This window comes from Macaca mulatta, chromosome 9 (assembly GCF_049350105.2).
Source record: "Macaca mulatta isolate MMU2019108-1 chromosome 9, T2T-MMU8v2.0, whole genome shotgun sequence".
In the NCBI taxonomy this organism is placed as follows: domain Eukaryota; kingdom Metazoa; phylum Chordata; class Mammalia; order Primates; family Cercopithecidae; genus Macaca; species Macaca mulatta.
Genome location: NC_133414.1, coordinates 70,309,509 through 70,337,359, shown reverse-complemented (window position 1 = coordinate 70,337,359; position 27,851 = coordinate 70,309,509). Strand labels below are relative to the sequence as shown.

General features: G+C 52.5%; 1 protein-coding gene across 2 annotated transcripts; it reads left to right on the top strand.

Moving 5' to 3' along the window:
- The first annotated feature begins 19,999 nt into the window (after window positions 1-19,999).
- On the top strand, window positions 20,000-27,647 carry PPIF (peptidylprolyl isomerase F). Of its 2 annotated transcripts, none has more exon segments than NM_001266124.1 (6): window positions 20,000-20,275; window positions 21,723-21,753; window positions 22,304-22,392; window positions 24,126-24,222; window positions 25,252-25,327; window positions 26,640-27,592. In NM_001266124.1, coding segments are annotated over 6 exon segments (624 nt in total). In that variant the 5' UTR covers window positions 20,000-20,080; the 3' UTR covers window positions 26,776-27,592.
- The last annotated feature ends 204 nt before the right edge of the window (window positions 27,648-27,851 follow it).

The following is a 27,851-nucleotide window of genomic DNA, read 5'->3' as shown; positions in this document are numbered from 1 at the left end:
GTTCCACTCTCTGAAACTGCCTTGTAGAAAGATCTCATGGAGTGGCCACATGCAAAGTGAGAGAAGCTCAGTGAGCCCTGCTGGCTGAGTCTTTTCAGCCTGGGCCCCAGACCTGTGAGTGAAGAAGCCTTCAAGATGACCCCAGCCCAGCCACCATCTGGATGAGGCTGTGTGCCTCCTCAAGGAAGAACCGCATGGCTGAGTCCAGTCAAGCTCTGGACCCTGAGCAGAATCTGTGACTGTCATGGTTTAAAGCTGCTGTTCTGGGCTAGCTTGCCGTGCAGCAATAGGAACGCAAACCACCACGCTGGAGGAAATTCATCTCTGCTGTGCAGGATGTGCTGGATCTGCAGACATTTGCCAAGAGCACACGCCTGGGGAATGGAGGGATGGGGGTAAACCCTCTCCATCCTCTCCTGGGAACCCCCAGGACCATCCAAACAGGATGCCCGGGCTCAGTGATAGAGCAGGGACGCAGAAGGGCCCAGGCTTTCTTCACGGCTTCAGGGAACGGTGGGGTGTTCCAGGGAAGGGGAGAAAGAGATGGATGGTGGGAAGAGATGGAAGCAGGGGAGGGAACTGTGGGGAGCTTCCCAGGGGTGTGAAGAGGACACTCCCTCCATCCACTAGACAGAGGACACATCCCTCCTATTTGTGAGGAGAGCATTCTGGTGCTAGGCTGGGCACCTTGCCTAATTCCTCCTAGCCCCAAAGTCTCTGAGACTTCAAAACCATCACCCAAGGCTGGGCATGGTGGCTCATACCTGTAATCCGAGCACTTTGGGAGGTTGAGGTGGGAGGATGGCTTGAGCCCAAAAGTTTAAGACCAGCCTGGGCAATATAGTGAGACCCTGTCTCTAAAAACCTTAAAAAAAAAAAAACAAAACAAAACTGGGCATAGTGGCACAGATCTGTAGTCCCAGCTACTCAGGAAGCTGAGCTGGGAGGATTGCTTGAGCCCAGGATATAGAGGCTGCAGTGAGCCATGATTGTGCTACTGCACTCCAGCCTGGGTGACAGAGCAAGACCCTGTCTCAAAACAAAACAAAACAAAACAAAACAAAAAACTATCACCCAACCCCACCCTGGGGAAAGGCAGGAGTGGGTCTGGAGCTATAAGTCTAGGAGAGGTTCCGCTGGGTCCAGAAAGGAGGCAGCTTCTCCCCTGCCATGGCCTCTGAGCTGAGCAGGGCATCTGCCCCCAGTGGTGTGCAGATGGACAAATGAGAACACATCTGCGAACCTCTTGACTCCAGGAACAGGAGGGGGCAGGAAGGAGACCTCCTGTCCCAGGGTTCAATCTGGAGGGCCTAAGGCTTGGTGCTGCTGGAAGCAGGAAGAGCACCAGCAGCCACTGGGGCGGCTTGGGTAATGGGGCGCCCTCCCCTCCGGCCATTAACAAGAGCCGGAGACAGGAACAGGAACCCCAGATGGGCCATCTCACCAGCCCTCAGGGGCTTCATAAAGGAAGAAGCTGGAAAGGCCCAAGGATGCAGGTGCCAGAGAGGCCCCAGAAGCCCCATGCTGCCTGCTGAAGATCAGCCCCTGCCTCTGCTGCTGCCAGAGGAGACCAGAAGGAGCAAGTGCAAAGCCAGGGGTGTGTCAAGGCCTTGGAGGAAAGTGTCACCTCAAAGGGTGCTTTGAGCCACCTTCACCCCGTGAGCATTAACCATACCATGAAGGAGCCCTCGCAGGTCCACCTCCCACACTTCCCATGTGAACTGCACACCTCCTGAGAGAGGGAGCCCCTAGGATGACTTCATGCTCAGGTGCTGGTGACTCACCTGAGCTGGGCTGAGGGCAGGGAAGAGGCTCGGGAGACAGGCTGCTGCTGCTCCTTGACCATCCTGCCTCGTGCTGCCCAGCCCGAGTGATGAAAACTTAGGCAATGCCCTGAGGTGGTGGCCCACAGGACCATGTGGTTCCTGCTAGGCCTGGAATCACTTCCTGGTATGGTGACACCAATCCTTGAACCCCAGAGCTGGCCAGGCCACAAGAAGCCTGCCCAGGGCAGGGAGTAAGAGAAGCCAGTTGCCATGCTTCTGTAGCCATGTGGCCTCATGCACTCTCGAGGCCTCATTGTCTCACCTGGGCGGTGGGCCTCCTGCCTTCACATCTCCTCTCCACAATCCCCGCTTGCTGAACAGAGCGGGTGAGCAAGCAAATGAGACCAGGGCTGTGAGAGGGCTCTGTCGAATGTGGAGGTGCACACGGAGGACGCACCATCCTTGCTCTGATGCCCAGGAGAGGCAGGCCTGGCCCTTACCCTCATGAAGTCCCAGCCTCGTCAGGGAGACCCACTGTTGACTTGTGGAAGTCCAGATGGATTAGTGTTGAAACGGAAGTGCCTACAAAGCACAGTGGAAATGTGGAGAAGGCCAGCAGGCAGGGGCTGGGGTGCATCAGGTTGACTAAGTGCTCAATTATTTGCTCCTGCACACCATGAGGGATTTAGTCTGTTTTGTTTGCTGCTGTGTCCCTAGTGCCTGGAATAGAGCCTGGCATAGAGCAGGTGCCTAATAATTGCTTGTTGCATGAATGAATGGATGAATGAACAAAAGAGAGGGAAGGGAAGGCTGTCAGGTGAGCTGAACCATAAAGGGTGAGTCAGAGGTGAGGTGGGACCCACAGTTCAACACACAGGAACAGGACGTGCAGGCACTCGGAGGCTCATGGCAGAGAGTACATCTGGAAGTGATGGTTTCCATGGGGCCTGCAGGAGAGGAAGACAACATGGGGGAATCTGGGTTTGGGAATCTGGGTCTTCACTCTGAGGACAGTAGGGAGCTATAGGGGGTAGCCTGGTAATTAGATGTGGTGGGTTTGGTTTTTCAGATAGCTTTTTCAGGTAGTGTCTAATTCAATGGCTTTTAGTATACTCACAGACTTGTGAACCATCACAATACATTTTAGAACATTTTTATCACCCCAAATAGAGATCCCACACCCACTGGCTATCATCCTCCAACCTCCCATCCCCTCAGACCTAGAAAAGAACCAATATATTTTCTGTCTGTATAAATTTGCCTATTTTGGACATTTTATATTAATGGAATCCTACACAAGGTGGACTTTTGTGATGAGCTTCTTTCACCAGGTGTAATGTTTTCAAGGTTCATTCCTGTCGTGCATCAGTACCTCATTTCTTTTTATTACCAACTAATATTCCATTGTGTGGATTTACCACCTTTTGTCTGTCCATTTGCCAGCCAATGGACATTTGGGATGTTTAGAAGTGGTTTTTAAAAAGATCCTCGGATGGTTAAAATTAACAAGACTAAAAATACCAAGTGCTGGTGCGGATGTGGAACAACCAGACCTCTCATACATTAGTGCTGAGCGTCTATAATGGTGTGACCACTTTGGGAAAGTTTGGCAGTTTCTTATAAAGATAAACATATATTTACTATATATCCCAGAGATTTAACTTACAGGAATTTACCCAAGAGAAATGAAGACATATCCACACAAAAACATGTACACAAGTGGTCAGGGCAGAATTATCCATAACAGTAAAAATCTGGAAACAGTCTAGTTGTTCATCAATATAAGAATTAATAAACAAATTGAGTTACATTTATAAAATGGAAACTTATCCAACAATAAAAGTCACAAAAGATGGATGAAGACGAAAAACACAGTGGGTGAAAGAATCCAGACATAAAGGAGTATTACTATATAATTACTAAAAAATTATATTTTATGTGAAGCTTAAGAACCCACAAAGCTCATTTCTTGGGGGTAGAAGTCAGCACAGAGGGTTTTTTGGGTGTAGGCTGGGTGACTGGAGGCAGGGGTAGAGAAAACTTTCCAAGGTGATTGAAATATTCTATGCCTTCACATGACTGGGTATCAGTAGCACAGGGGTATGCATTTGTCAAAACTCTTTAAACTTCATTCTTAAGATCCATGCATTGTATTAAATGTCAATTATCCCTGAATAAAGGAGGGGGAAAACGATCCACCTGGAAGAATGAAGGAGACTGGACTTCGGGGCTAGGGTTGGAGGGCAGGGAGGGGCCTACTGCAGTCTGTAAGGTAGGGGGCCGCAGAATGGGGAGGCAAAATGGACCAGAGGGATGCTAAGGAGGTACAGAGGAAAAGGTGGGTGCCTGATTGGCAGGAGTGAGGTCAGTGGGAGAGAGGGGGCAAGGGTGACTCAGGTTCCTCTCTTGGCACCTGTTATGGGTTAGTTCTCAGCCTGGTCCAGCTCCATCCCACTGGCTTCCTGGCTGAGTGAAGCCGGGCCCCAGCTGACTCACTTCTGACCATGAGGTGTGCCCTGCCCTGGTCGGCTGGCCTCACAGGCTCACCTGTGTCATCCTCTTGTGATGCTACCTGACTCATGGGAGAAGAAGCCCAGACGACTTGGGCTTTGTGTAGTCAGCGGACAGAGCCCTCTTGCTCTCCAGATGTGCTTGGCAACCCACCTTGGCTCATGGGTGGCTTGGGGTACCCAGGGAACCTTCAGAACCTGCATTGAGAACAGCCTTGGAAGAGTAGCACAATCTCTCTGCATTACAGAGGAGAAGGCTGAGGTCCAGAAGGGCAGGAGGTAGCTCCAGACCCCCTCTTCCCACCTTCTCCCTATTCCCCTCTGATTTCAGCTCTGCAGCTGGTACAGTGGCCCACACTGGAGACAGAGGAGGGGCAGTGGTGGGAAGCCCCCAGGACTCACGACCCCTCTGAGTACAGTGCACTATGGTGGGGAGGCACAGACACCCTTGGCCGGCGCTCTTTGAGTGTCTCAGCAGCTCAAGTGCGCGGTGGCCTTGGGAAGAGCTGGTGGGAAAGTCCCAGGCATGTGTCATCCTGTTGTCATCTACCCCACCCCAAGGACTTCCCCATATGAGCATCTTCTTATTATCTAGCCCAGCCCCCTTGCCTCAGACAAGGACTTCTCAATTCCCCTGAGATGTATTATGCTAAATCCTGAGAAACAAACCTCTTTGAAGGGGAGAAGATAATGCACCTTCTGGGCTCCGCTTCCATGCCAGCACACTGAACTCTTCTAGAATAAAGGAATTGTGTTTGTGTTTTAAAAATGCTTTATTGAAGTATAACAAAAATATAATGAGTACACAGATCATCAATGTAGAATTTGGTAAAGATACACATATGTACACCATGCAGATCAAGATTTAAAACATTTCCAGGACTCCAGAAGGCTGGCTCCCTTGTACCCACTTCCAGCGACCCCCTCCCTCAAAGTAGCCCCTATTCTGACTTCTCTCACCATAGATTAGTTTCACCTACTCTTCTTGTACTTTCCATAATCATATAGCATATCCTCAAGACTTTTGTTTCTTCTCAATATAATGTCTGTGAGATTCATCCGTGTTGCTGCCTGCATCAGTAGCTGTTCTTTTTTATTGCTGAGTAGCATTCCACTGTATGGATGTACCACAATGCATGTATTCACCTTACTGTTCATGGGTGCTTGGGTTTTTTCCAGTTCGAGGCACCTATGAACGTTCATATGAAGTATTTGTGTGGACATACACACTGATTTCTCTTTTTTTATTTTTTATTTGTTTTGAGATGGAGTCTCACTCTGTCACCCAGGCTGGAGTGCAGTGGTGCGACCTTGGCTCACTGCAAGCCCTGCCTCCTGGGTTCAAGCCATTCTCCTGCCTCAGCCTCCTGAGTAGCTGGGACTACAGGTGCCCACCACCACGCTCAGCTAATTTTTTGTATTTTTAGTAGAGACGGGGTTTCACACTGTTAGCCAGGATCGTCTCAATCTCCTGACCTCGTGATCCACCCACCTTGGACTCCCAAAGTGCTGGGATTACAGGTGTGAGCCACTGCGCCCGGCCTTTAATTTTAATTTTTTAAAAAATAGAGATGAGATCTCACTATGTTGCCCAGGCTGGTCTCACACTCCTGAGCTCAAGTGATCCTCCTTTCTCGGCCTCCCAAAGTGCTAGGATTACAGGGATGAGCCACCATGACTGGCCCTCATTTCTTTTAAATATATGCCTAGGAGTGGAATTTCTGAGTCATAGGTAAGCATATTTTTAGCTTTAGTAGATAACTGCCAAACAGTTTTCTAAAGTTATTGTACTAACTGACACTCCCACTAACAATGTATGAAAGTTCCAGCTATGCCACATCCTCAGCAACCCTTTTTAATTTTAGCCATTTTAGTGGGTATATAATAGTATCTCATTGGGGCTTTAATTTGCTTTCTCCTGATGACTAAAGATGCTGTCTACCTTCTCACATGCTTACTGGTCATTTGGATACCTTTGTGTGTGTGTGTAAAATGCTTGTTCAAGTTTTTTGACCACTGTCTATTGGGCTGTTTCCCTTTTCTTATTGATTGATATAAGTTCTCTAATGTACTGAATATGAACTTTTGTCAGATGTATGTATTGTGACTATCTTGCCCTACTTTGTAGCTTTTTTCCTTCCTTCCCTCCTTCCTTCCTTCCTTCCTTCCTTCCTTCCTTCCTTCCTTCCTTCCTTCCTTCCTTCCTTCCTTCCTTCCTTCCTTCCTTCCCTCCTTTCTTCCCTCCTTTTCTTTCTTTTGATACTCTGTTGCTCAGGCTGGAATGCAGTGGTGTGATCCTAGCTCACTGTAACCTGGAACTCCAGGACACAAGCAATCCTCCAGCCTCAGCCTCCCAAGGAGCTAGGACTGTGTACAAGCACATGCCACCATGTCCAGTTCAATTTAAAAAAAAATTTTTTTTGTAGAGACAGAGTTGTGCTATGTTTCCCAGGCTGGTCTTGAACTCCTGGTTTCAATGGATCCTCCTGCCTTGGCCTCCCAAAACACTACGTTTACAAGCATGAGCCACTGCACCCAGCCTGTAGCTTCATTTCTTAATTCTATTTCATTAATGGTATCTTTTGATGAATACAGGTTGCTAATGCTAATGAAGTCTAGGTTATCTGCTAATGAAGTCTAGGTTATCTGCCTTTTCTCTTACGTTTCATGCCTTTTGCAGCCTCTGTAAGAAATCTTTGGCCGGGCGCGGTGGCTCAAGCCTGTAATCCCAGCACTTTGGGAGGCCGAGGCGGGCGGATCACAAGGTCAGGAGATCGAGACCACAGTGAAATCCCGTCTCTACTAAAAATACAAAAAATTAGCCGGGCGCGGTGGCGGGCGCCTGTAGTCCCAGCTACTCAGGAGGCTGAGGCAGGAGAATGGCGGGAACCCGGGAGGCGGAGCTTGCAGTGAGCCGAGATCGCGCCACTGCACTCCAGCCTGGGCAACAGCGTGAGACTCCGTCTCAAAAAAAAAAAAAAAAAAAAAAAAAAAAAAAAGAAATCTTTGAGAAGCCTGTTTTGCGCTGGCAATGGTTATGCCAGCTTCCATTCTATCCTCGCTCCAGTGTAGGAGTCAGTCCGTTATTTACTTTCCAGCCATTTGTCCATCAACTCACCTGCCCACCTAGCATCCACCCACCCACTCATCTCCCCGTCCATACTCTATCACTACTCATACATTCACCCATCCATCCACCCACTGATCTACCAATATTTATTGCCATCACTGTGAGCTGAGTGATGACAGGTATTAAGAGACTGAGATGGTGGAGGAGCTACTGAGATGAACAAGACCTCCAAGGAGCTTATAATCTGATGGGAAAAGCACAGTATACACAAATCCTCGACAGATTTTTATCTACCCCCATGTTGTTCAGAAGTCTGTAGCTTTCATTCATTACTCTCTGGAACCTCCATCCATTTGTCATTGTTCTGTGACACTCCTTCCAATACTTGTAGATTGCCTGATTTCCACAGGCCTGGGCTGCAAATAGAAAACCTGACCTCCCTTGTTCTAGAGACTTGGCCTTTATTGATGTGGCCTCAGATGGTTGCCAGCCCTGACCCATCAATGGCTTAAATTCTGCTTGTGAGCAGCCTGTATTCAGAGAAGTGTGCCCCAGCTGGGGGACAACTTCTCCCAGGGCTGACTGACCAGCTGTGGGGGTTTGAAGGCTGACTCTGTGGGACTGGCAGGTGGGCCAGTCTGGCAGCAGAGAGGCGGGCAGTGGGCCCCAGCAGGAGTTTCAACAGGCTGACAGAGTGGGCAGAGAGGGAAACAGGGGTGCGTATAAGCTATCACCCTAAAGGGTAGTCTCCTTCCTGGCTTGAAAATGGGGTGGATTCTGGCTCTTTGTTGCTGGGTCTCAGGTCAAGCTGGGGCCTAGGGTCTTGAGGTGGGGCCTGGGGATAGTGGCAGGGAGGTCAGTAGGCCTCTACTCCTCCTGGGAGGCCCCCATCTGGACTCTAGTCGCAGACTGGGCAAATGTACCCCAGCTCCCCAGCCCTAGCCTCCGCCTGCCTCCCTCACCTTGACCTCTTCCTAGGGGCAGTGGCTCAAAACCAACAAAAACAACAAATATCCCGCCAGCCCTGTCCTCAGCATAGCCAGGCCCTGGTCACTCCTCTGAGATTCGACTGCCCAGAACTCCCCAGCAGGCCTGGCTGCGGTCCCGCCTGGCAGCACCTGCCCTCCCGAGGACACTGACCCTTTGTTGGAGTAGACAGCTTATGGGGACAGCCTTGAGGAGGGGCTGAGCTGAGTGGGTCAGGCTGGCGCCAGGCGAGACCAGGAGCCTCAGCACACAAGGCCTCCTATACAGTGGCCTAGCGGGGGCAAGACCGGGCCCTGAGCAACAGTCCAACCGCAGAGTCTGATGGGGCTGGAGCCGGGGTCAGGACCAGGGAGGGTGAGCAGGGCCTCTACACCGGACATGCAGAGTCCTTCCTCTTTCCCTCTCACCTCTCTCCCCTGAGCTCAGCCCCTCTCCCTACGGTCACCCTGCCAGCTCCAGCCCAGGGGAACCACACCCACTCCTGCCAGGGGTGACTGGACCCACCCTTCTTGTCCCTCCACCAGGCAGAGAGCCTCAGAGTGGCCCCTCTGCTACCTCTTTCCTCTGAACTTAGGGTAACAAAGACACCCTGGCTGGAAGTCAGCCCTTCCCGGGTTCAGTGCCTGAGCTGACCAGAGGCAGGTCTGGGCCTAAAGGAGGTCATTTCTGGCCTTGCTCTGTGGCAGCCTAACACTAAGTGTTTTCCCTGTGGCATCTCATTGGACCGCACAGCAGTCTCTGGAGGAGGTACCAATATTAGCAGCATCAATCCGTGGGGAGCCCAGGTGTGAGCCCAGGCTGTCTGATCCCTGGATAGTCCACACAGCGCAGGGAGGTGCTGGGGGAAGAGGGAACCTGCTCCTCCTCCTGATGGAGATGGGGAGTGGCTGGTGGATCTCACAGGGAGGGTGTGCATTTTACAGCCATCACTCCAGACACAGAATTTGGGCACAGGGCTGTGCCCAGAGGTGGAGAGATGAGAGAGAAGGCTGTGTGACAGTCTGGGTAGCAGCCATGGGGGCAGCCCAGGGGTCTCCCTTTAGGAAAGAATTTGCTGCTCAGCTGCAAAGAGTACAGACCCTGCAGGAGTGGCCTCAGCCATCAACAAGAGACCATGCTTCCTAGGCAGCCCCAGCAAATACTGAGCACAGCAGCCCTGGCCATTGGAGCTCAGTGGGGATGCCTCTCATGGCCACCTGTGCTCAGGAACTCCTGCTGGGTTGACCCAGGACTGGGAAGATCTGTGTCGCTGTCTGAGGCTGTTCCTGCCCAGCCCGGCTTCACCACTGGTCTTTCATAGGCACGACTCCCCTGTAAAACCACATGGGTTCTCAGCTATGTCTCAGTCCGTGCTTCCTGCAGGACCCAGGACAGAACTTCAGCTACTGCAGTGGCAGAAGGGAGGGATGGGAAGGAAACTTCACCTCTGTGCTACTGCCCGCTAATGGCATAACCTCATTCAACCTCTGGGTGCCTCAGTTTCCTCATAAAATAAAGCTAATGATCTCTGGATTATAATCTCCTCCTCGTGGGATTACTATGGGGACTCAATGATTGAATGAATGTGAAGAGCTCAGCACAGTACTTAGGTTAATTAATAAACACAGTTATTGAGACTTTTGGCTGCACTTGTAATGAACAGTTTGACAGGTTTCTCTTTGCTTTACTGTAAGCTCCTTGAGGACAGGGACCAGGCAGGTCCATTTAGCACAAAGCTTGACACCAGTGGGTGCTCCATAAAGGTTTGTCAAAGGAATGAATGGATAGGAGTAAATTAGATGGGCGGGGCGGGGGGGGCCCGTGCCTGGTGGCTCACACCTGTAATTCGAGCACTTTAGGAGACTGAGGCAGGAAGACTGCTTAAGGCCAGGAGTCTAAGACTGACCTGAGCAACATAAGGAGACCTCACATAAAAAAAAAAAAATTACATGGGAATGCACCAGCCAAATACGACAAGATGACACCCAGTCTGTACTGGGATCCCTGGGTGGGTGGTCATGCCGTTATCTGACATGGGTGTTGAGAAGGAGAGGTGAGGTGGGGTGGGGAGGGATAATGACTTCCCACAGGGTTATGGTGTTTGGGGGTTCTGTAGACCTACCACATGAACAGAGCCCAGGCTGAAGGAGGTGCCTGACCAGGGCTCCTGTCAAACCCCATCAGGAATCCACTGCATGTCCTCAACAGGAGTTCTGGTTATCTCTAGTTGTGTAACAAATCACCCCAGACCTAGTGGTGTGAAACAGCCTTACTCATTTATCATCATCCTTTCTTGTGTTTCTTAGCACTGACTGGGCTCAGCTGGGCAGTTCTCACTAGGGGCTCTCAGGTGGCCGCAGTCTGATGGTAGCTGGGTCTGGAGTCCTCTCAAGGCCTTCTCACTCATGTGTCTGGCAGCTGAGACCTCAGCTGGGCAGTCGGCTGGAAAGCACGCTGTGTCCTCTTCATGTGGCCTGGGCTTCCTCATGGTGTGGGAGCTGGGTATCAAGAACTGGAGCCCAAGAGCAAGAGCCGGGCAGAAGCTGTGTTGCTCTCATGACCTGCTGCCAGGAGACACGTGGCCTTACTTCTTCCACATGCTGTTGGTTAGAAGTGAGTCCCAGAGGCCAGCCCATATTCAAGGGAAGAGAAATAAGACTCCACCTCTCAATGCCAGGGGTGGAAAAGAAATTGCATGTTTTAAAATCACTGCACCAGGGAAGACAGGCAGCACAACTCCTTCAGACTCCAGGATGAGCCCTGACTCTAATGACTCTAATGGGGATAGTTTAGAAGCTCAAGTGACACGGCCGAAGCCCTCGGCATCTGTGGCACACGGTTGAGTCCTTTTTTGTTCCCTTGAGACAAGGTCTCATTCTGTCACCCAGGCTGGAGTACAGTGGTGTAAACACAGCTCACTGCAGCCTCCATCTCCTGAGCTCAAGCGATCCTCCCACCTCAGCCTCCCAAGTAGCTGGGACTAGAAGTGTGCACTGCCCCCCACTAAGTTTTTAATTTTTTGTAGAGATGGGGTCTTGCTGTGTTGCCCAGGTTGGTCTTGAATTCCTGGTCTCAAGCAATCCTCCCACCTCAGCATCCCACAGTGCTGGGATTACACGTGTGAACCACCATGGTTGGCCATAGTTGAGTCTTAATAGTAGCTACTCCATGAAGAAGCGTGAGTGAATTCATGAGTAAGGGAGAGTGACCAGGGCCTGGCCAGCATCCAGCTCTCAAACTTGGACCTTGCCTGGTCCCCTCAGCCTTCTATGTTTGGACCTTGCCCATTCAGGATCTAGGTTGGAGACCCGTCTCGCTTTTTCCAGAATTTGACCCTGTTCTCTGCCCCAGGCTTGGGGTCCTACTGTTGGAAATCCTATATGGATGACCACTGCCTGCCTACGGGCCACCAGTCAAGCCTTCATGAGTAAGGGAGAGTGACAGGTATATACTACCATGCCTGCCTAATTTTTTAAAATTATCTTAGAATTTTAATTTATTTAGAAATTATTTAGAATTTTAATTTTTTAGAAATTTAATTTGTGTAGAGATAGGGTCTCACTATGTTGCCCAGGCTGGTCTCAAACCTCTGGGCTCAAGCGATCCTCCTGCCTCAGCCTCGCAAAGTGCTGAGATTACTTTGGGATCCATCTGGCTACTCGTTGATTCCTCTGGTGTCTACTAAGATCCTTGTTTTCATCTGACTCTGGTCCACTGACACAGTCCCTACTGTCATTTCCTTGTCCAACCACATGGCCTCCAGGTCTTCAGGCTCCTGGGTCACTCTGCCTTCTTGGGCCCCCAGGAAATCTGTTCATGGCTCCTGGGAGCCCTACCAGTCTGGACACACCAGGCAACCAGGTTGCACTCGCCACCAGGGAAGGGCCTGGCTCTGGGTTCTTGCTCCTTTCCTCAGCTCTGCTCAGAAACACGGCTCAGGATGCCTCTGCTTTTGGATTCCTGGAGTTCATCTAGGGGTTCTTACATCCTCTGATGGGTCTTACTCCCTTGATTCCCCTTCACTCCCTTCTTCCTCCAACCATGAGGGTCTCTTGCAGGTTGGGAGTGAATGAAGGTCTCATCTGAGAGGGAAGGCTGACTGAGTGATCATGCACATTTTCTACACCAACTGGCAAGTATCCTAACTTTTTTTTTTTTTTTTTTGAAACCTTAAAGCCAAGTATTGACATCTTTGTCCTTATTTCTGAAGTCTGCTTTCCCCAAAGCTTGGAGGGAAAGGGCTGGGAGAAATAAAGAAACGCAAGTTATTCTTCCCAACTGTGCCAGTGGCACCTTTGAAATGCAGAGTTTTAAGCCAGGTATGCCACCAGATTGTTGCATATTTTTTCTTACATTTCCTTGCATTTGCTTCTATGCTTGGAAAACTTTGACCACTTTGAAACCAATAACCATATGTCAGTATTTTCTTCTGGCTTTTATGGTTTCATGTTACATTTCACTCACTGATATGCCAATAAATAACTCTGGAGGCTGACGCAGTTGGGCCACCTGAGGTCAGGAGTTCAAGACCAGCCTGACCAACGTGGTGAACCCCATCTCTATTAAAAATACAAAAATAAGCCAGGTGTGGTGGCACACACCTGTAATCCCAGCTACTCGGGAGGCTGAGGTCTGAGAATCACTTGAACCTGGGAGGTGGACGTTGCAGTGAGCCCAGATAGCACCACTGAGCTCCAGCCTGGGTGACAGAGCGAGGCCTTGTCTGCAAAAAATAAAAAATTAAAAAATAAAAAACAACAACAAACCCCCCAAAAAACACAAAACTCTGAGGTTGCATCTTGCACTTTTTGTTCCCCCAAGCAGCCTCAACTTAGGGGTCTAAATTGCAGAGTCTCTGCATCAGAAGGAGCCAGACAGGTCACCTGGCCCCACCACTTAGGCCAAGAAGCCATCTTCTGTGGCATCCTTACTTGGTATCTCTCGCACAGCTTCAGCCATGGGGAGCTTCTTACTTCAAAGTATCATTCTGCAATATCGCTGACTGGTAGGAAGCCTTCTGTCTACATGTACCCAAATCTGGCTCCTGCTCATCCTGGTCAGGACTATGAAGCCCCACTGTGGCCTCTGCCCCAGTGCAGCCCTCATCTCTCTAGAGATGGCATTGTGGCCACCCCACCACACTTCTATGGTGACCACCCTTAGTTAGATCTTCTCCAAACACCCTTGATTCGCAGGGTCCCCTGCTCCTTGATTCTCTGCTGAATGGGCTGGGCCTGTCCCCATGGAGCTGAAGCTTCTGCTGTGATCCCCAGATTTGCTTGGACTCACCCAAACCCAGGGCCTGTGATACAGACCCTCTGTCCTAGGAACAGGCTGCTAGTTGGTCAACTGTTTGAGTCTCTCTGCTCATCTACAATCTGAGATCTTTGTCACATAAATTGAGGCGTCTCTCAGCCTGACCTGCTGATCTTTTGTACTCAAATTCAACAGTAGCAAAGATAGCATTAGAGGCAGGAGCCAAGTTCTGGGATTAAGCAGAGCAAGGCCAAATACAGGCTGTTCTGCCACTCACTTAACATGAGGGAAGACACATGTAACCTTGGATGGCTTATGACTTCCATCCACTTTGAAGGCCCTATTTATAAAAAGTAGTTAATACTAGTACTTATTCTCAAGGGCCACACAGGGATTAAGAAATAATGTTATAAATCCTTACCATGTGCAGTGTATTAAGTGCAGCAAAAGGTAGCTATTACCACAGCATTTATCTTTTTTTTTTTTTTTTTTTTGAGACAGAGTCTCGCTCTGTTGCCCAGGCTGGAGTGCAGTAGCTCGATCTCAGCTCACTGCAACCTCTGCCTCCTGGGTTCAAGCAATTCTTCCTGCCTCAGCCTCCCAAGTAGCTGGGATTACAGGCACCCGCCACCACGCCCGGCTAATTTTGTATATTTAGTAGAGACGGGGTTTCTCCATGTTGGTCAGGCTGGTCTCGAACTCCCAACTTCAGGTGATCTGCCCGTCTCGGCCTCCCAAAGTGCTGGGATTACAGGCATGAGCCACCGTGCCCGGCCTAATTTTTGTATTTTTTAGTAGAGACGGGGTTTCACCATGGCGTTTATCTTAATTGGAAAAGACAAACACTTGTCATCAAGGGTGGACCATATTGATTGGAAGGTGGACAATATGGATCACAAGGTAAGCATTGTTGACCAGAAGGAGATTTATTCTAATGGAGCAAGGAGAGGTATCAATGTGAGTTAGTCAGTGAAGATAGAGGGTCAAGTCAGCAGATTCATCAAAATTGCACAGACCAAAACAACAGACCAAAAAAGGGAAACTGCAGAATTGGAGGCTGCTTGCTTCCTTGCACCCACAAGGCAGAGAGCCCAGAGCTCAGGCGAAGTCTGACTGAGCAGCATTTTAGGCTTGGCAAAGTCTTGGGCCCCACTCCTAGACAACTGGCAGTGGGACCCTCTCCTGAGGATAATGACGCATTGAGAAAAGCCACTGCAAATCAGTAAACAGTAAATAAAGGTGGCAATGGGGCATGCACCAAGGACAAATCTGGACTGAACTTGGCAACCTTGTGGGTCCTGCTGACCAGGTACTTTTCTATTGACTCTGGGCAGGGACTGTGTAAATGAAGTCAGTGTGTTTCTGTGTTACCTAGCTGTACTGTTGCGTGTCATCCTGCAGGGCTGAGCCAATGGTAGATTCTCTAGGGTGAGAAGACCCAGTCAGTGGGAGGGAGTGCAGATGTGGAGTCAGCCAGGCCTGGGTTCAAACCCAGCTCAGCCACCTGGTGTCCACCTGGTGTCCACCTGGAGACAACAGACCCTCCCTTGCAGAGTTATCGTGAGGACTACATAGGATCATGGATCTCAATCACTAAGCACAGTGTCAGGCTAGCTGGAAGAAAAGGCTGCGTGGAGGGGATGATGTCTGACACAAGCCAGCTCAGAGGCACCACTCAGAGCCTACCTGCCCCTGGAGACACAGAGCCAGGTCAGTTGGGAAGAATTCCACTCTCCGCTTGGCCCTAGTGTGACCTTGGGCACATCATTAATCTCTCATGGCCTCCATTCCTTTATTTGTAAGGCAGGGACAACAAGCTCCACTTTGCAGGGTCACCCTGAGGCTCAGAACAACATCTACAAAGTGCAGAGCGCCCAGCACGGAGGCATAAAGTGAGGCCCTGTCCCCTTCCCAGAGGCCAATAGGATGCCACGGCCAGACCCAGCTCAGGCCCTGCCACTGAGGACTTTCTCCCAGATCCTCCATCCTCCCCAGCTTCATTCATTCTCCCTCAGAGGCATGAGACAGAAATAGCCAGCCCACTCCACGTCTTTACAAAGACAAGGAAGTCCTGTCTCTTGGGCCAGTTCTCCCTGACCATGCCTGTGAGGTCCTTGCCAAGAGCTGGTGACCAAGCTCGCTGAGACAGCAGATCCAGGACTGGCTGTGCATGGAGCAACGGGATCTTCCAGGAGCCCTGGCCGGGGCGGGGTCCTATGGGTATGAGTTATCTATTGCACATGGCAAATGACCCGGCACTTAGTGGCTTCAAACAACAAACATGGATTATCTCGCAGATATAATCGAGCTCTGCTGAGTTGTGAGTTGCGGGGGGGGCTGTGGCCAGGCAGGTTGTGTGAGAGCCCAGCAGCTGAGGGTCAGCCACACCCTGCTGAGCTCCACCCTACCATGCTGGCTCCACTCTCAGTGGCCTGCAGTGACCCAGATCACATGAATAACTTTCAAAGTCCAGCTGGACTCCAGAGGAGAGCTTCCCCCCATCTTCCCCCTGTGGGTCTCTCCCACCACTTCCCTGGGCCTCAGTGGAACCTCCCTTCTCTGCCTCTGCCTCCCCATCATGGTCTGGTTCTTAGAAGCCAGCAGAGAGAGGATGATGAATGTACTGACTTTACAAAGGCCACGGGGGACACTCCATCCCCAGAGAGTCCCACAGCAGCCCATTAGCAGGGTCTGGTGGATTTCTGAGTTGCAGCGAACCTCTCTCTCAGTTTCCCTTCCCATGACAGATGCTATCCTGGACCTCAAACCCCTCAAGCATAACCAGACAGATGAAGTCCATGGCCTCATCCTATCTGAGGACCATTGTCTAGGCTGGCAGCACAGGTTGTATGACCCGGTGACTGGCACTGACAATGATCTCAGCCTTCATGATATTTAATATTATAGAAACCCCACCTCATGCCCACAGCGGGGCTACCTTCACCCCCGGCCCCTCCTGGAGGGCCTCTCCAGAACAGCTGTAACTTTGTACCCCACAACAACCACAGCGTTCACTCCTGTCACACACAGGGCCACCTGGGAGAGGTTCGTTCAGCAGCTCCACCATCTCAGGGCACCGTAACCTCCTGTCCCTTTGTCCTTCTGAATCCCCAGGGTGAAGCTCAGGGCTCAGAACACAGTAGGTGCTCTGAAATCATGTCTGCTGAGTGAACTTTGCAGAAAAGGCCATGGGGAGAGTGAAGAAAGGGTCTGACCACAGTCCTGGTACTGCCCAGCTGCGTGGCCTGGGGCCATTCCCCATCCGTCTCTGAGTCTCATTCCTCTCACCTGTATAGTGGAAATCAGAGCTTACAAACTATTGGTCCAGAGTCCTCATCTAGTTTGGATATGTTGTTTACAGTTCATTCAGTGTTTAATTTTATTTTAAAATTCATTTCAAACATTTGAAAACTAGATTTCTATAAAACTTAAAGTCTTCAGCTTTTATTGAAAGATGAGAAAACCTGGGTGGCCTGTGTGGACCCATAGTCCTATATACAACAATTGGCTGGCCTGGGCAGCAGCTAACTCTTTACCTGGGACATCCATTAGCTATTTGGCTACAGTGCCACCTCCCCTCACTCCCTACATCCTTACCAGCTTGCACCACTCATGTGTATCACCTGCCTGGCCCCCACAGGCATCTGAGTTTGCAACCCCTGAATGAGATTCTCAGCTTAGCACAAACTGATTTTTCTATGGCTTTGTGAGGCCTAGAGGTGGTATTACAGGATCCCTAGGTGACAAAACCCATCAGCACCTTGGATAAAAAACTAGGTGAGCTGAGCGGAGAGAAACACTGCTATTTCTGAGGATGACACAGTCTGTAAATAGCCTCGGAGCCAGGTGAGTGCTAACACCTGCCTGATGTCACCTGGGCCTGGAGCCCTCAAGGGCTGGGCACGTGTTCAGCTCATGGCTTAGCCTATGAACTTTCCTTCTTCCTAATACCACTGAGAATAGCACAGGAAGGGATGACATCGTAGCTAAGCCTTTGGGGAAGGTAGGCTTTTCTCTGGCTCAGACCGGAGGTAGTGATGACGTTTGCTTTTCCAAAGAGAGTGGAAGGAATAACATGAACGAAAGAAGCTGGTTCCCAGTCCAGAGTCCTAAGCACGGAATCTTTGCACTACTGATGACTCCCCAGTGCTATCCAACAATGTCAGACCTCAGCCAGGCCGTCAGAGCCCTCTGCGATTAGGTCCCCAAAGGCCTTTCAGCTCATGCTCTCTATTAAACCACCTCCCTAGGCCCTGAGTGCCACAGCCCCCTGGCCAACCCCACGGTTTCTATCTTACTGTGTTGTCTGCCCAGGCTTATCTCTCCTGCCTCCTCACCCTGTCCCAAGGATCAGCTTCATGGTGAGAGTGAGAAGGGTTTGACATGCAATAACCCTGATTGTGAAGTCAGACAGACTGGTCCCAGCTCCAACAGCCTGCCCTTGGGCAATTCACTCCCCAGGCCTGGTTTCCCCATCTGCAAAACAGAGCTGCCTCTTAGACAGAGTTCACAGCTGGGAAAGGGTTCTGAGAACTGAAGTGGTCAAGTGAATGAAGGCAGCATTCCCCTGGAGTGGGGCTGCTCACGCTTCATCAGGATGGAGCGTAAACTGAGTTCCCCTAGGAGCAGGCTTGAGAAACAACAGGGTACGCTGAGCCACCCGCTGTGGCTGAAGGTCCTGTGAGCTCAGGGCCTGGAATTGGCCGCAGGGAAGCCTGGGGCCTTAAGGAAGCTTCATGACAAGGCACATGGCGTGATTCCTCTGCTCTCAAATCAGGTTGCACTGGTAGAGGAGGGTCTGGGACATGTGCTGAGGGCTCAAGTGGGCTCCCCACTCAGGCCTGCTCACCTCAGGGCACAGTCATGAGAAAGGAGGGGCTGCTCCTCAGGGCAGAGTGAGGCCCCTTTCTGGGCTGGGACCTAGAATGCATCCCACCTGGGCTTCGCTGGGTCCCTAGGCCCCTCCTAGGCCAGGAATCAGAGAAGGGGGCTATGAACTTCCAGAAGCCAAGCTAGCCAAACTTCCAGAGGCCAAGCCAGCATTCTCATGAAGCTAGGACACTGCTCTGACCTCGTGAATTTGCTTGGCTGGCATTTTGCTGCCCGACCTATTCCCATGAGCCCATTCAGAATCTGGGGCAGGTCAGTCCAGAGCTGGTCCCTGCTCAAGCCCACCTGCCTCCAAGGCTCAGCCCCACCCCTTTCTCTGGCCACTCAGGGCTCTGAGACCACTGCTCTCTGAATCCCAAACCCTGAGAAAGACAGTCCAGACTGTATCCATCACAGATGCCCACAGGCACAGTACTTAGTTGACAAATCCATCTCTCTCTAGTTCATTTTATCCTAAGAACAGACCTGAGACAAAAGCAGAATGAGGAGCATGATCACACCCTTACCCTCCAGATGGGAAACTGAGGCCCAGAGAGGCCTGGAGCACTGGCGCAAGCTGGCAGCAGGACTCTAGGGCTCCCCAGCCCTAGCCAGTGCCTTCCTGTGTCCAGGCCTCAGCTTCCCCTGGGGACAGTACTAGTGTTGGGCCAGATGCCCTCTCAAGTCCCTGCTTGGCATCCATTTATTGCAGGCCTCCCACCACCTTGCAGTGAGGGTGGCTCTTGCTGCTGGGAAGCCCACTCTCAGCACATGGGGCTTAAATGCTCCTGCTGTGGGTCTCCCCACTAAGTCCCCTCCCGGGGTGCATGCTGATGGGAGGGGGCAGGTGGCTGCCCTGGCTGGCCGGGTACGGGGGCTGTCAGTGTGGGTCCTAGGAGGAGGGATCAGAACCAGTCCTGGGGAGGGCTGGGGGCCTGGAAGGAGCATGATGAGCCCAGGCTGCGTTTTCAGTCTTGCTGGAAGCAGGTCTGGTCCCTAGAAATAACTAGAGACAGGCCCAGGCCGGGACAAGCAGGCTAGGGGGCATCATGGGAGGTGTCTCAGCTTATCTCCTCCCTCTTGCGCCTCTGGCTCACTAATCCCGCCTCTCATCTCACCTTTCTCTAACCCTCTCGGACTGCAGGACCTAGGGCAGCAGGGAAGCTTATTTGGCCTGAGCCTTACCTATAAAGGGCCCTGAGCCTTACCTATAAAGGGCTCAAAGGTAGACTTTTGTTATTATATTCAAATTGCAACGTGTAGATGCTCATATTTTTGAGTTAATTACGTTTTAGCAGTTTTTCCTTTTTAAGAAAAGTCTGCTGGTACCTTAATAAACATGGAATCAGCATCCTTTTGCCGGGTGGTGTCTGTTCTCCGGGTCTCTGGGCCTGGAGGCGGGAGTGTTCCAAAGCATTTCACGCCCGGCGGCCCCACCGGCTGGCTGCGCTGCGCGCTGCGGCCGGCAGGGGTCGCCCACGGACAGGCCCGGAGGAGGCGGGACAAGGGCGGGGCCGCAAACCTGGCCAGGCCAATAAAGGCTGCGGCGCGCGGCTGCGCGGGACTCGGCCTTCTGGGCGCGCGCGACTTTTTTCAGAGTTGTGTGTTCTCCCTGCCCGTTTCCCGCCCGACCCTCGCCCGCGATGCTGGCGCTGCGCTGCGGCCCCCGGTGGCTCGGCCTGCTCTCCGTGCCGCGCTCCGTGCCGTTGCGACTCCCCGCGGCCCGCGCCTGCAGCAAGGGGGCCGGCGACCCGTCTTCTTCCTCCTCCTCCGGGAACCCGCTCGTGTACCTGGACGTGGGCGCCGACGGGCAGCCGCTCGGCCGCGTGGTGCTGGAGGTGAGACCGCTCGCAGGGCCGGCCTGGGCGCGAGACACGGGCCCGGGGAGAGCCCTGGGCTTTGGGCGGCGCGGTGCCGGGCGCGCTGGGTGACCTTGGGCCTCCCCCTGCCGGGCTCTGGGCCTCAGTTTCCCCATTTTGAGAATGGGCGTCAGAATGGCTTCTTCCGGCCTCCCTCGGAGCACTGGAGCCGGGGAGACGGGAGGGAGGGCACGTGTGGAGGAGAAAGCTCAAGGTCAGATCGCAGAGAGGGAGGGCCCAGCACCCCTGGGCCGGCCCCGGGACGAGAGAGGGGCTCCAGGAGTTTTCTGGGGCTGAGCCTAGATCCGGAGCTCCGAGGTGGGTGTCGGGGGGCTTGGGGTGAGCGTTGTGGCCCGGCGGGTGCTCACGTGGCGGCCCTTGCACAACGCGGAGCGCGCCCTGGCCCCGACCCCGCCCCCGCGGTCGGGCTCACACTCGGGGTGCTGGGAAATGGAGCGAGAAGTGGTTTCCAGCAGCAGTACGGGCCCAGTAGGCCTCGGGCCCGGCCACCTGGTGGACCCCAGAATGCCCCTCCTGCGAGCTGGGACACATTCAGAGGCAGTGTGCCCGGAACCTTGCCCTGCCACCGTCCTTGGGAGTCACACTCAGCACCTGCCCAAACTCTTTGGGTCTTTTATAAAGCAAAGTAAGAAACAGTCATCAGGGTAACTTTAGAGGGAAAGCCCTAGTGGAGCCTTCAGCCCGGCCTCACATTGACAGCAGAGGTCAGTTCGTGTTGACTGGCCCTTTTCTCAGGGAGCCCTTGGTATTTCTTTTTCAGTCTCAGTTTCTTCTGGAAAATAGGGACACCCTTCCTGCTTCCATTTGGTTCAAGGGTGGGTCTTGCAGCTTCGAGGCTAGAGGCTGGCTGGGATGGGGCTTCAGCCTTCCCTCCCCACACCCTCATGCCTCTCCCTGGGCCTCAGTTTCCCAACCCCGAATGGAGGAGCCTTAGACCCACTCTCTTGTCCCTGAATTTCTGATGCTTTGGGCCCAGCTGTAGGAGCACTGCCCCTCCCTGGGAGCATGCCTTTCCCTGGGCCTCAGTTTACCATCCCCAAATCGAAGAGCTGGTCTGGCTCCTACCTTAGACCCACTTTCTTGCCCGAGTTGCTGATGCTTTGGGCCCAGCTGTGGGAGCAGTGCCAGCTGTGTCCACAGAAGTAGGCCAAGATAGCATTGTCATCTCTTCTGACAGATTAGGAAACCAAGGCCACCTCCTCCAGCCTTGGGTTCAGGAAATGGCTCCCAGAAATGATAGAGCTGCCACCTACGCGGGTTGGCAATAATGGGAATGGAATGTCCACGTGCTTCTTCCTCAGCCTCCTTGGCCGCTGTGGGGGTGGGTGGGTGGGTGCTGAGAGACATCCACCTTCACCTGTCTCTCCAATGACCACCCACTTTTGTCCCTCTTCTCCCCCAACAGCTGAAGGCAGATGTCGTCCCAAAGACAGCTGGTAAGACAGGGCGTGGGGCCTTGTGAGATGGGAAGGGGGCCAGGCAGGGCAAGGTGGGTGGCGTAGTGAGAAGAATTGGGGCTCAGAGACCCCTGACGAATGGGAGCTCCATGTGTGGCTCAGCCACTGGGTGCCCTGGGGCAGCTCTTCCCATCCCTCTCTGGGCCTCAACGTTGGCTCTGCCCTCCTCTCTCATAGTAGCTGGGAGCCTCAGAGCCGGTGGAAGGCACACGTAAATTTCCCAGAGACTTCCCCACTCCTGGTCCCCAATGAGGCAGGGTGGTGCGCACATAGCCCTTGAGTCGCTGCCCTGCTGGTGCCAGCACAGCCATGAGCCTGTACTCTTGTCACAGTGCTCAGGTACTGAGGTCAGGGAAGGGGAGTGACTTGTCCAGTTACATAGCGAGTTGGGCAGAGCAGACCCAAGAGGTGCCAAGGTCTTTATCCCCCTGTTCACTGCTGGGGATATAGCAGGGATTTTGGCTGGAATGGGTATGACCCGGGAATTGGGGCCTGGCCGTGTTAACCTGTGTCTCCCTTCGACCCTCAGAGAACTTCAGAGCCCTGTGCACTGGTGAGAAGGGCTTTGGCTACAAAGGCTCCACCTTCCACAGGGTGATCCCTTCCTTCATGTGCCAGGTAACGTGGTTTCCTTTTCTGTAAGGGGGGATGAGAGCAGGAGCTGCCTTGTGGGTGTGTGAAGATGCCTGGCATGAGGAAGGTGTTGAGCAGGGCAGCTGCAGTTGCTCTGTTGGTCAGGCTGCCCCCCCTGCATTAGCCCTGTATCCAGGCTTCACTGCACATGGAAGTCCAGCCCCAACCCATTGCCACTCCAGGCCAGTGGCAGGCCCTGCCCAGGGGACTGGGAGGTGGAGTCTATCAAGGCAGAGCTGGGTTGGGGGATGGATGTGCTGGGGGTGGCCCTGAAGGCTTTGAAGAACCAGCATATTCCAGTGGTCTCTGACCTTGTCCCCTGCATGCCCCTGAGCACTGGTGTGGGAGATAAGAGGGGGAGAGGGAGAAGCGGCGGAGGTGGAGGAGGAAGACGGGTCCAGGGCAGGAACACACATGCCAGGACTTGGAGCTTCCCTTCCCAGAGAAAGGCATTATTCTCGGTGAAATGAATGTTTTTCAGTCATGTGCCACGCTCGGTTTTCGCAAGCATTGGTATTGCTGTGTCAGAGGTTTGGGGGTAGGTGTTGCAGCAGGAGCTTCCCGGGGGTCAGGACCCAGGTGGTATTGGGGCTGGTCCTCTATTAGCACAGATCTTCAAGATCAGGGATTGGGTATCCTAGGCAGGCAGAGCCTGGAGGCAGCGACATGGCTGTCATGACCTCTTTTAAGACCTTTCTGCCCGAAATTCTCTCCCCATTCCCTCTACCCTGACCCAGTGACTGTCATCGTATCATGCTAAGGGGCGGTGGGTTGGGGCTGGACGTCTGTGTGCGGTGAGGCCTGGATATGGGGTGAACACAGGGACGGCAGGCCTGGCCCAGCCCTGAGGCTGATGGTAAAGCAGGAGCTGAGGTGGAAGTCCTGAGCCAGGCTGGGGACTCCAGAGCTGGAGGGCTCCCTGGCACAAGGCGGTGGCACTGGGAGTCCAGGCCAGGGTCCTGAGTTATCTGTTGGGAGGGATATCAATTAGCGAGCACCTAATTAACACCTGCGGATGCTTCAGCTGGTCAGTTCCCTCTCTCACCCAAGGATCCCATCTCAGGAAAACAGCAGCCAGCCATGGCCTGGGCTGGGCAGCACTAGGCATAGGGGCTGCTACCGGGCTCTTCTGGCCATGGGTGCCCCATGCAGGTTTGGCCAGGGCTGCCCGGGCCTTAGCTGAGGCCTGAGGAAGGATGCCAGCCCTGGGCAGACTCTGTCCTGGGTCTGCAAGGGTTGGGGAAGCTGCTGGGCTGGGTAAGGGGCAGTGCGGGGACAGTGAGGGGACCTGGCATGGGGAGCTGGTCTGGACCAGCTGCTGGTGCTCCCACAGACTAGACACGGGAACTGCGGGGCCTCTGGCCTCTTCCTTGTTGCCCTCCAGGAGGAGTGGGTTAAATTCTGGGTCACTAAGTATCATCTCTGAATGGCCATTAGGTCCTTTGAAGATTACCTAAAAATTTGCTCAGACAAAAAGTAAGTAATTTGGAAACAAAGGTAGTTACTGTGACAAAAGATATTTAAGTTTAGTCTTTTTTTTTTCTTTTTTTGCTTATTTTTCTTATTATTAGTTCTAATTTTATTGGATGTTTATTGACCGCTTTACCTGAGGGGCACCAACTGGGTGGGCTTGGGTGGGCTGAGGCCGCTGCCAGTGTCGGGGCCGTGGCCCCCGTCTGCTCCATGGCAGCCACTCAGAAGGTGCTGTGTGCTCACAGGCGGGCGACTTCACCAACCACAATGGCACAGGCGGGAAATCCATCTACGGAAGCCGCTTTCCTGACGAGAACTTCACACTGAAGCACGTGGGGCCGGGTGAGTGGGGGCCGCCTCTAGGGTGAGTGTCCCCACAGCTCTGACCTGGCCTGGAAGCCCCAGCAGGCCCTGAGAGGCCACATGCGGTCACCGCCCAGTATCTGATGAGGCCCTTCCTCCCTGCGGCACTGCAGGCCGTCTCAGCATTTCTGGCTTGTTGAATTTCCCTAGAGTTTTCTCGTCTCTCAGATTAAAAAGCAGGGTTTCCTTTGGGAACTTTGCGGAAGAACCTTTAAGCAGAATGGAGGCCTTGGCCACCTCCCTGTCTGTCCTCTGAGTTTCGGGTTGGAAATTCTAGGACACTTAGAATTGTTGCAGAATGGTCCGGGCACGGTGGCTCACGCCTATAATCTCAGCACTTTGGGAGGCTGAGGCGGGTGGATCACGAGGTCAGGAGATCAAGACCATCCTGGCTAACATGGTGAAACTCCGTCTCTACCAAAAACACAAAAATGAGCCGGGTGTGGTGGCGGGTGCCTGTAGTCCCAGCTACTCGGGAGGCTGAGACAGGAGATTGGCATGAATCTGGGAGGCAGAGCTTGCAGTGAGCCGAGATCACGCCACTGCACTCCAGCTTGGGCGACAGAGCGAGACTCCATCTCAAAAAAAACATTGTTGCAGAAAAAAAGAATTGTTGCAAGATTTAAAATCTTGCTTAGACAAAAAGCAAATTGTTTGGAAGCCAGGGTGGTTATTGTGGCAGCATCTTGTCACCTATAAGACCCAAAGTGGTAGGTGGAGAAGTCTGGAGGTCAGGGCCTGGGGTCCTGTCCCGGGTCCCGCCCCAGCCCTACCACTGAGAGCTTCCACAAGGCCCTGTCCTCTCAGGCCACCCCACTGAGAACTAGCGGACAGCAAAGGCAGACACACCCTGGGGGGCTGGTATCGGGCCCTGGTTCTCCTCTTCTGGGTCCCAGGATCTGCAGACTCGAATGTCCCTGGTGTGGTTTGCACCGTCTGCTCTTTCTAATGTCCTCCCCGGCAGGTGCCTCCAGGGGCAGCGTGGCTCAGCTCTGCTGGTTTTTGCAGGTGTCCTGTCCATGGCTAATGCTGGTCCTAACACCAATGGCTCCCAGTTCTTCATCTGCACCATAAAGACAGACTGGTGAGTTCCCTGCCCCAGGCCCTCTGGGAATGTGGGCAGCCTTGCAGCTGGAGGAGGATTTGTGCACTTTTAGGGGCAGGCAGTTTACAGCCAGGCCATCTGCTCTGGAACAGTGGCCCTCTCCCAGGCTGTGTGTTTGTATGAGAAAGAGAAAGTTAGTGGAAGGATCAAAGGAGAATCGCAGTTGTTCCTGCAATTCTGTCATGGTTTGGGTTCCCATTGTTGCTGTCATCTGGAATTTTCTCCGTGTATCCTGCTCACACGCACACACGAAAGGGTTTCTCTACCGGATACATCTGGGAAATGTTGCAAAACATTATGAGGCCTCAGGAGGGACTGAGTAGAAGCCCACTTGTGTGGTTTTAACCTGGAGTTTCCCAGGCTTGTCTTGACCATGGGCTGAGCCTTGGCAATGCTGCAGCAGACATTTGGATATCAGCAGATTTCCAAATGAAGCCCCTGTATTATCATAAGCCTGCAGATAGCCACAGGCCTGTAAGGGCCCTGTTTTCAATGCCCATGGATTTTAGGGATGTCTCTTTCCTGGTACATTTTCCTCTAAGGGATAAATTTCTCTGGCCAGAGTCCCAAATGTCGTAGCCCTGGGGCACCTGCTGATGAGCTGGCTGGGAGCTGACTTGGTAAAGCCCATTTCCAAGAATTTTAGGGAGACCTAGGTGGGGTGGACACTAGAAGTGTCCAGCCTCCAAGCCTAAGAGATGTGGCCGGCAGGGCTGGGCAGGTCCTTGCTGGCTCAGCCTGCTCTTTGCTCCTTCATGGGACCCCAGTGGATCCTGCAGTTCTGCTCTTGGCTGAAACCATGCCAGCTTCGCCGGAGCTGAACTGAGCCGCCTTTTACATTATTGGACTCTCTTGAGTTGAGAGCTGCCCAGGACTCTGCAGTTTCACCACCCTTGTTCCTTTGGCTCTTGACTCATCATTCATGACCGTTAACGTCGTTCCATTTGTCTGGACTTCTTCTTTCTTCAGAGCATTTCATTATCCTGTTACCTCCCTGTGCAGAACAAAGAATAAATCCACTTTTAATAGATGGAGTTACCAGGATTCAGGCTACGTGACCTGAGGCAAGGTCACAACATGAGTGGCAGAATGTGTCCTGGAAGCCAGGCATTCTCTGGGGTGTATCTGGGGCGCTCAACAAGGCTTGATTGAGCTTTGGTGGTAGATCCAGGTATTACGTGGGGATTCCTTGCAGAATTGCTGTTTTCGGTAACTAATTCCATGACCGGGGCCATGGCATTGGATGACATTGCACTACACTGTTGCTCACCCGGGTCACCCGTCCTCACAGGTTGGATGGCAAGCATGTTGTGTTCGGTCACGTCAAAGAGGGCATGGATGTCGTGAAGAAAATAGAATCTTTCGGCTCTAAGAGTGGGAAGACATCCAAGAAGATTGTCATCACAGACTGTGGCCAGTTGAGCTAATCTGTGGCCATGGTGCTGGGATGGTGGCAACTGCAAATGTCCATGCACCCAGATGGCTGCCTTGGCTCTCAGCCAAGGTGCCCAAAATGATATCTGTGCCCACTCCACCATCATGGTGTGCCTGAGGAAGGCTGCTCAGGGATGTCGGACCTTGGCCAGGACCCACCACACTGCTTCCTAATACCCACCCTTCCTCACGACCTCATTTCTAGGCATCTTTGTGGACATGATGTCACCCCTCATCAAGCATTGCCTGTGATTGCCCAACCCAGATTCATCTGTGCCTTGGACATGGTGGTGGTGATGGGTTAGCATCCAAGTGAAGGTCTTTTCCTTGACCAAGGGGGACAGTCAGTTTTGCAAAAGGACTCTAATACCTGTTTAATGTTGTCTTCCTAATTGGGATAATTTAGTTAACAAGATTGACTAGAAGTGAAGCTGCAACACTAACTTCCCCATGCTGTGGTGTGACCTGAGTTGGTGACACAGACCACAGACCCCAGAGCTTGGCTTTTGAAACACAACTCAGGGCTTTTGTGAAGGTTCCCTCGGCTGAGATCTTTCCTCCTGGTTACTGTGAAGCCCGCTGGTTTGCTGCTGTCATTTCTGAGGAGGGCCTATGGGGGTAGGAGCAGTTGAACCTGGGAACAAACCTCACTTGAGCTGTGCCTAGACGATGTGAATTCCTGTGTTGCTAACAGAAGTGGCCTGTAAGCTCCTGTGCTCTGGAGGGAAGCATTTCCTGGTAGGCTTTGATTTTTCTGTGTGTTAAAGAAATTCAATCTACTGATGATGTATTATACATAAAACATTTCTGGAACATGTATTTGTGTTCACCTTAAATGTGAAAATAAATCCTATTTTCTATGAAAGACTGGTACCTGGTTTCTGGAAGAGGGATCTGTAACTTGGAGCTGATCTTTACTGAGCTTGCCGTGGCGGGTGCCATGCTCAGGACGTTCATGTGGACGGTTTCATGTCATCATGCTGGCAACTTGTCCTCCCTGCCTTAGAAATGAGGCTCATACAAGCGACCTTAGCACCCACAGCCTGTGCCATGAGCACTGGCTTCACCC